This window comes from Hemicordylus capensis, chromosome 2 (assembly GCF_027244095.1).
Source record: "Hemicordylus capensis ecotype Gifberg chromosome 2, rHemCap1.1.pri, whole genome shotgun sequence".
Lineage (NCBI taxonomy): Eukaryota > Metazoa > Chordata > Lepidosauria > Squamata > Cordylidae > Hemicordylus > Hemicordylus capensis.
In genome coordinates, this window is record NC_069658.1 from 193,791,616 (window position 1) to 193,800,861 (window position 9,246).

General features: G+C 50.0%; 1 protein-coding gene across 4 annotated transcripts in view; it reads right to left on the bottom strand.

Moving 5' to 3' along the window:
• The window catches only part of PDE1B (phosphodiesterase 1B), a 162,125-nt gene extending 153,778 nt beyond the window's left edge, over positions 1-8,347 (bottom strand). For 2 of the 4 annotated variants that reach the window (XR_008316116.1, XM_053295936.1), the window contains exons 1-2: positions 8,042-8,229; positions 7,173-7,287 (exon numbers count right to left, since the gene is read on the bottom strand). Coding sequence is in view for 3 of the 4 variants with exons in the window: in XM_053295936.1 (XP_053151911.1) it covers positions 7,173-7,287; positions 8,042-8,153 (227 nt within the window). In the remaining variant the exon portion in view is untranslated. The other 2 variants (XM_053295938.1, XM_053295937.1) reach the window with 2 other exon arrangements.
• Positions 8,348-9,246: the final 899 nt, after the last annotated feature.

A 9,246-nucleotide genomic window follows, 5' to 3' on the forward strand; every position in this document is an offset into this window, starting at 1 on the left:
TGCCAGAAGAAACAAGAAGTTATAACCACTTCGCTGAATGAACACAGTGCACAAAACATGCAGAGAATTCCACAGAACTGGCGCTATCAGAGAAACACTCCCCCTGTAACTATAACCCATAACCAAACTTACTCCAAAGAAGGTGGGAGCAAGGAGGTGGGGCTCATCAGTTAAAGCAGGGCTGCCCGACTTTGGCCCTCCTGCAGATGTTGGACTACAACTCCCATAAACCCTGGCTATTGGCCACTGTGGCTGGGGATTATGGGAGGTGTCGTTCAAAAACAGCTGGGAGGCCTAAGTTAGACAGGCCTGAGCTAAAGCTTGAGGCAGACTTAAAGGAGGAAGTGCTCCCTCACCTGTACTGGACCAGGCCACGTAGGGCGACCGTTTCCATACGGCGTGACATGAGATAGCTGCAGAAAATACAGTCATTAAAGGCTGCAATAAACACAAACATCCCTCCTACAGCAGAGGAGGCTGACCATTGCAACCCTGTATAATTGGCTGCTCTAGCTTTATCTCTTTCCAAACAGCCTTCACTGGGGCCAGGTCATGGGGCTCCATCTACTACTACAAATATTTATACCATATACTGCTCTTCAAGCAAAGTTCACAAAGCGGTTTACGTAGAAAAATAAATACATAAATAAGATGTCCCCCTGTCCCCAAAGGGCTTACAATCTAAAAATAAACATAAGGCAGATACCAGCAACAGCCACGGGGGGGGGAGGTTTGCTGTGCTGGGGCTGGATAGGGCCAGTTGCTCTCCCCCTGCTATACATAAGAGAATCACTACTTTAAAGATGCCTCAGTTAGCAGGGGTAACTCATAATCTCTTGATGAGACTATATCCAAGCTATTCTCCTGCATCTCTGCTTTGGAACTGATGAAGATTTACTTCTTCATACAATGCATATGTAGTGTGTGGAATTCACAGCCTCAAGAGGTGGTGATAGCTACTAACTAAGGGTCAAAGTACACTTTACTAGAAGAACATGCATTGCAAGCGTGTGTGTGTGTGTGTGTGTGTGTGCGCACGCGCACACACGCAAGCTCGCACATGCACACACACAATTTAACCATGTTAAATAGCAGTGGGATTGGGCCTCCCATGAACAGTAGCAAGCGGGAGGACACTTAAACGTTACCACTGCTACATTCTCAGTCCAGATCTTACCCCCATATCCACCGTTTGCCAAGGGGAAAAGGCTCCCTCTGATGTCAGCAGAAGCTTTTTTCCTTGGCAAATAGTGGTAGGGAATGATCCACAGCAGGACTATGGTGGGGGCAGCGTTGAAGCCCCCTTCCCCTGCCATGATTCTGATCCAGCTAATATTTAAGATCAGGAAGCAAGCACATACCATCCAGAAGACACAGAGATGTGGGGTAGAAATTTTTCCACAGAAAATTTTCCAAAGAATGAGAAGTTTCCAATAGCTTATTTTTCTGTAGAAAATCTTCCATTTCTAAAATTTCTGCTTGGCTACTTGAAAAACCTGTGAGACTCAGTGAGGGGAAATTAATATGGTGGAGGTGGGTTTGTTTACTGTATAAATAGGTCAAACAATGTGCCAGATCAGATCACAATCTATTTAGAGTATCAGGAAAATTAGTATCATAGGTTTTTAAAAGGAAAAAATCTATGCAAATGAGGGGGGAAATTTCCAATTTAAAGTTTTCCAGAAAACCCACATCTCTGAGAAGGCACAGTATACAATTAGATTATCAAATAAATGGAAAAGTGTAATTTTCCAGTGCTGAACAACAAGATGTTCATCTGAACAGACACAGATTCTCAATGAATAGACAAGCATAGTTAACAGAACCCGCCAGTGCACAGTAACTAAAAGAAAAAAAACCCTAAAATCACAGCAACCCCAGCACCTCCCCCTTCCCTCCGGCCCCACTATCATACACAAAAAGCACCATGGCAACTCAAAATCTGCCTCTCTTCAAAGCGGCTACCTTCTCTTCCCCCCCGCCCACCCCACCCCTGTCACTGCTGTCTCACTAGCTATTAGAAATGGCACTCAAACATGATGGCTCTTCAGCTGTCATCAGAAATAAAGCTAAGGATAGGTTAAGAAAATTAAAGACCGCAGGTGCAATGCAATTTCAAAAGCCACTCTGTTCTGCATGGCCTGAATGCAGCAATTGCTCTGGCTACTGCATAGTACTTTGACTGATCCATAACATATAGCTACAAAGTCATATTAAAAGTTCACATACACACACATACAATTCCTAATAGTATAAAGTGAAAGCTACAAAACTGATTGATACAATCCCAACTCACAGGTATTCAGGATGTTCTTAGCTAGCTGTCATCCCAGAAGTAGGAGAGGAGGCTTTGCTTCTCATATGCATTTTCCAAAGAAAGGTTTTCAAAGGCATCAAGTCAAAAGTGGAAACCAAAACACACACACAGGCGGAAAACCTCAACTGTGCTGAAAATGTTTATTTTATAAAACAAAGAGGCCTCATGATTCCAGCTAATGCATTTTGAGCAAACTAGTTTTTCCCTAGAGAAAACAGTATCTTCCAGGCTTTTTATCCTCAAGGAACACACGAATACGAAAAATATTTCTATACCGCTTTTCAACAAAAGTTCACAAAGCAGTTTACATAGATATAAATAAATAAATAAATAAATAAAATGGCTCCCTGTCCCTAAAGGGCTCACAGTCTAAAAAGACTACTACACACGAGTACAGCAGTAGTACACACGTAGTACAGCAGTTAAGAGTGTTGGACGTTGGCAGTATGGTGCAGCAGAAGTCAGAGTTTTCGTCTTGGACCAGGGAGACCCAAGTTCAAATACCTGCATGGCCATGATGCGCACTGGGTGACCAAGGGCCAGCTGTGCTCTTGTTCAACCTAGCCTACCTCTCAGGACTGTTGGAGACACACCTATACCCTCATCCTATTTTTTCCCCCTCATATGACCCCTACACATATGACCCAGCAGGGACAATTCATGCTTTTTGTGCAAATTTCCAGGGAGTCTCTCTTCACCCCAAGCATCTAGCCCTCATGCACTCAATCTGCATTTCAGAAATCAGTCTCCCTTGCAGGCCTTCTCCAGTTTCCAACCACCACCCCACTTATTTCTGCTTGCCAGTGCCAGCACAACCTAGTGGCCGGGCAGTGAGTCAGGGACTTAAGAGCTGGCTCAGTTCAGCTAGTAGTTCTGTTATAGGCTAGGGGGCAACCCCGTGTTTCAAAAGGGCAGACACAAAACAGCTACGGGCCCACCAGTGTTTTCTACAGAAACACATAAAATGCAAAGGAAACAGACATGTCTTTAAAGACCTGTGTATACGTGTCGGAGAGCCCTGGTCCAATATAGATACACAAAAGAGTGGAAGGTGGAAAGTATGTTCTCCAGACTTGATGCGCTTGCTGCAGAAAACATCCGTGTGACATGGGCGCAGCTGGCTGCAGCAATCATGGCCTAGTTCTCACTGAGAAACTATGTCAGGGTTGCACAGTATGGCTTCCAAGGATAAGCTAGATAGGACCTAGGAGACTCAGAGAGTACCTCCCGGCTATGTCTGACGTGTTTGTTTTTTTAAACTTTACAGCAGCAGAAGCCCTCGCCCCAGTGCTTTTCTCCCCACTGGAGAAAGTCCATGCATATTCCCCTGTAGGAGAAAAAAATCAGCAGGGGTATCAATAGGGGAAATGGCCCAGTTTGAAAAGGTCATGCACCCACTCTCCTCACACCATTGCTTTGATCAAATTTAGTGTACTCTATGACTGCTGTAAACTCAAATGATATGTCTTGTTTCGCCCTCAGATTGCAGGTGGAAGTTCACGTGATGAACCGTTTCTATATACAACAACCACCTTCCACACAGAAAACTGATGGGCCAGGAAGGAAGCTAGAACCTTTCTCCCCAACAGGCTGGTTTTCTGTGTATAGCAGGGGTTCTCAAACTTGGGTCCCCGGGCGTTGGACTACAACTCCCATCATCCCCAGCCACAAGGCCACTGTGGTTGGGGACAATGGAATTTGTAGTCCAACAAGCTTGTAGGCCCAAGTTTGAGAACCCCCAATGTACAGAATTTTCTCTCCTATTTCCTGGGGGGCGGGGCACAAGGGAACATTCAATTATATGAGCCCCCTCCATCAGTCTGATAAGAGTACAGCCCAGACAAAGGGTTGCCACCTCAGTAAGCGGGGCCCATGTCTGCCACATAAAGTGTGGTACCTATTCACACATTAAGCAACCAACTCAGATTTGTCCCCAGTACGGCACGGGGCGCTCCAGCCAACCCCAGCACCCCAAGCAGCATCATTGTACAAAACATTTGGTCTTGCCCTCACTCGCGCTTGACATTTTTACTGTACGCTTGAAAACCTAATCTTAAAAAGAGGCCTCTGGTTCGCTTCGGAAAAAGTCGCTGCGTCTCAGCTGCCCAGCTGCAGAGCAGAAAGAGCAGCAGCCCATTTCACTGGAGTTATTCAGAAGATGATCAAGACTCTATTATCTGCCTTGGAGATGAGAGCACTGGGTGATAAAATACTAGTCACTTAGGTTTTCCCCATCCTCTCACAAAGGATCAAGGTGGATGACACAGATCTCTTCACCTGATATTATTCTAACCAGCCAGGAAAAAGAGTTCAGCCAAGAGAAAGCTCTCCACTGGCCTCCCAAGCCTGTTCCACAGCTGAGCAGTGCCTTGAACCCAGGCCTCTCCCTCATCAAAACCCAACCCTGTCCAGCCATTACACTCCACTGACTCCCAGTTTCAATCTAGCAAAGCGTGCCCGCAGAAAACGCGTGTGTGCGGCTTCCAATGCCTTCCAGCCTTGTCACCACCACATGGGGGTTCCTTCCCTCCTTTTAAGAACTCCAGTGATTAATTAAGCCCAGACTGGCTGAGCTGCTGGCAGATGAACAAGCTCACTCCCCCACCCCACTTTCAGTCCTTTGCAGGTGTCTGATCGGTGTCAATGTGCATTCTGCTGGTTAAGAGCCAGCCCTGACTGCATCCGTGGAACAGCTCCCAGAGCAACTCCTGAGGAAGGTATTGGCAAATTATCCCGTGTGGCTTAAACCAGATTCCCAGAGAGCTGAGGTGCTCCGCGGAGCCAGAAAACTAATTGCTAAGCTAAGGCATCTTCGTATGTTGCAGATGATTTACTTGCGGCTTCTGCATGCAACATACAGCAGGCAAGATGATGAAAATTCACTGGGGGTGGTGGTGGTGTGGAAGTCATTATGGTGCGAAGATGATTTACAACTCTTTGAGAAGGGGGGGTCTGGTGTGCAAATAGGAATATAGGTGGCTGCCTTATACAGAGTCAAACCATTGGTCCATCCGGTGTCTACTCCAGGTGGTAGAGCACCTGCTTTGCATCTGAAGGGTCCAAGTTCAATCCCTGGCCGCTCCAGGTAGGGTGGGAAAGGCTTCTATTGGACACCCTGAAGAGCTGCTGCCAGTCAGTGTAGACCAGGGTTGCTACTTTGGCCCTTCAGCTGTTGGACTACAACTCTCATCATCCCTAGCCTCAATGGCCAATAGTCAGGGATGATGGGCACTGTAGTCTAACAGCTGGAGGGCCAAAGTTGTACAGCCCTGGTCTACACTGCCTGGCAGCAGCTCTTCAGAGAGTCCAAGAGCAGTCTTTCCCAGCCCTACCTGGAGATGCCAGGGAGTGAACCTGGAACCTTCTTATGCAAAGCAGACACTCAGCCACTAAGCTGCAGCCCCATCTCCAAGCTTGAGATGCTACCTTGCAGCAAACTGCAACTGCATACATATGCAAATGAATGCAAAACTGCACAACTGCATACAGAAGCAAGCTCTCCCAGAAACCTGTCAGGGGTGCAACAAGTGTATTCTCACAGGAACTGGCTCGACCCTTCACCTCAGGAAAGAGAGGACTCTTTCAGAGCATAACCCTCTGGCCCAGGCTGTATTCTGAAGGCGCCCCCCACATACACACACCTTCAGGGAGCGGGGATGAAATAAGAGGCAAGGGTTGGAGCCAGAAACTGGGGCTCTGTATCCAAACTCCTCGAACTATAGCTCTCTCCCAACTAACACAAACATTTGCACCTAATGCTTGACATAACAAAGCAATGCCAGTATTAAGGGAATAAAGATGCTTCAGCCACAGATCTCTTAAATGACAGGCGAGTGATACGCAGCACAATCTTATGCACATTTACTAAGAAGGATATGCCGCTGATTTCAACAGCATTTTCTCCCCAGCAAGCATGCACAAGACTGCAGCGCAGTATATTCTCCACCTGTGAACTACACAGGGGCTGCACTGATCTCTGGAGAGTAGCATTCGTATTATACAACTTAGTACTTTTAGAGCATTCAAAAGTGTTTCACATACAATCCTGTTGCAGTCCTTACAACAACCCTATAAGGTAGGCCAATATAGTTAGCTAATGCAGACTGGAGGGAGGGACTGAAGTTCAGACAACAGGGGCTTAGCCAAGCCCCTCACCTTCCAAGTTCTTGGCAGAGGCTAGTTTTGAGCCAGAAACTTATTAATTCATAGCTCAAGTCTCGTAACCACTCTGCTACACCAGTGTGGTCAGGATGTGGAAGGGGACACAGTCCGAATGACAAATTCTGCCCCTACCAGTTAAGCAATATTCAATGCACAGTTTGCCTTTTTCTTTTGCACTTTTACTTTCCACACTTTGGATGAAATGCTAAACCACCCCAACAGTAGTGCTGTTGTCCAGATGCCTCGCACACAACCCTACGGTTACAAAGAGCAATAGAAGAACCTTTGCCGTGCACATTTGTGAGATAAACCAGCTTACTCTGCATACAGATGACTCTGTCTCACGCTGACCCCACTGAAAGAGCAACAAGCACTGCTGGGGTGGGGGGCTCATACCAACCCAGCAGCTTGAGACCCTTCATCAAATGCTATTAATTGCTGCGGCAAAAAATTAGCCTCCCAGCGGTGAAATCCGGCAGTACCCAAAGTCAGCAACGCACACGATTCAGCATCATAAAACTTGCTTGGGCGCACAACAACCTCCCCCCCCCCAAAAAAAAACAACCTGCATCTGACTGCAAGAGGTCGTTAGGGGAGACCAGGCGTGCAGGAAGCCACAAAAAGGAAAGCCGGAGAGGGTCGGGAGAAGAAAAGACGGCCCTGACAGGGGCGGAGGGCAGCTCAGGTTACTCACAGCGCGCGGAGCTTGACCCACATCTTCTTGCTGGGGGCAGACTTGAGCTCCAGAGGGGAGGGGCAGCCCTCGGGGGACTCCAGCAGGTCGAGGTGCGGGGCTTCCATCGCTAGCTCTTGAGGGGAAGGAGGGAGAGCGAGACCGTGAGTCCCAAGGGAGCAAGCACCTGCCGCCGCCGCCCCCCTCCCTCGCGCTCCCCCAGCCCACGGGTGGTGAGCCCGGCTCCTCCGTCCTCCGCCCCGCCAGCCCTGTTGCGCCCGCGCGCTCCGCCGGCCCCGCTCTTCCCCCACCCTCTCTGCGCGCTAGTTCCCCCGCGTTACCGGATGGCTTCTTGCGCGCAGCCATGCCTTGCGGACTCGCCGGCGCTTGTGCCGAGGAGCGGGGAGAGGGGCGGGATCGGGCTGAGCGAGCCGCCTGAATCATCGCTTGTTGTGAGCGGCAGCCAATCCCCCCGCCGCGCCGCCCGTGTGCCCGCCTGGGCGCTCCCACATAATGGCCTCCCTTCGTGGGGCGGGGGGGGGGGGTGTTGGATTCAAGACCCTTTCCTCCCCAGCCAGGCTCCCCCGATCCTCCACCCCTCCGCACCCACGCGTGGATCTGCGGCGGGGGAGGGGGCAGTCCTTCCTGCTCTCCCCTCCTCCAGCCCTGCAGGAGGCGGGGGTCTGATGCTGCCTTTCCGAATCCCGCCGCCTTTGCAGGTGTCTGCAGGCGGCCCGGGGCTGGGAAGGGAAGCTAAAATGGCCCCCACGCTGGCCCAGAAGGCCCCCAGCCCCTCGCGCCCACTCTTTCCCTGCAGCCGGGATCCTCCTCAGCCGGAGCGAGGCCGGCCTCCCGATAGATCGCGGCAACGTGGGTCTTGTCCATATTACCCGGATCCACTCTCCCTTTCTGCCTAGGAAGCCGCCTGTGCGGTGCCCCAGCGAGGAGCAGTCCTGCCAGCCCCGGCGCTGCTGTCGCTGCCGCTGCCTCTTCCGAGCGCATCCGGATTCCCAAGGAAGCGTCAATCGCCGCCGCGCAACTTTCACTAAGTGGCTAACGCGGCGGCAGCTGCTTTGCCACTCACTGTTGCTGTGGCTGAGACGCGGCGGCGGCGGCATCTGCTGGTGTGCGGCTGGGCTGCACTGAGGAGGAGAGGCTGGCCGAAGAGGGAGGGGAAGGCAGGGCACTGCCAACCGGCGAGCGCTCCCGCTTGCTCTGATGAGTTACCTTTTGGGCAGCTGACGGCCCAGCTCCACCCACCCAGCAGCTTGTTGTATCCCAATACCCATGGCTCAGGTCCGGAGAGATGAGGACCTCTGAGCATGTGCAGAGGTTATATAACAGCAATGGCAACTTGCTTTTCAGCATTTGGGTGCCAGTGCTCCACACACTGAATTGAAGAGTAAGCCCCATCGGAACTCATTGTAAACCTGCTTAAGATCGGGCTGCTCAACATTCCTGTACCTTTAACAGTTAAGGTTCGGTATTTAATGAGATACAGTGTGGCATAGTGGTTAGAATGTCAGACGGAAGAGACTTGGGTTCAAATCCCCGTTCAGTCATGAAGTTCAGGATCCCTGTTGTCATATGATCAGAAGGGCCATTGCCAAATCAGACCAAGCATTCATCTGGTCCTCTCCGCGGTGGCCCCGCAGAGCAGGTCATAATGCAGACAGTCATCCCTTGCTTGTTTCCAGAACCTGTTCACCTGAGATACATCAAACTGCATCTTCCATTCCTAGCTATCAAGACGAATCATAAACATGGATAGAACTTTTCTTCTTTGTGGATATATTTAACTGCACGTCTTTTTTCTTCATCAAGTGTTTGTTTCTCAGGTGAATACAGAGTGTGCATAAATACTACAGGGGAGGGGAGTATTTATGCACACTGTGTGGGGTGTGTATATTGGGAGAGAAGAGAGGCAGGCGGGCACAGGAGACTTGCTGATGGATCTGGCCTGACCTGGCCCCCTGTCTATTTATTCAGAGGCCAAATGCAGAGGCAGAGGTGAGGCAAAGGAAGTTACCCCTGGATTTCCGGGCCAAAGTCCGGGCCAAAGACCACACACCCCAGAAGCCCCCAGATCCCCTTT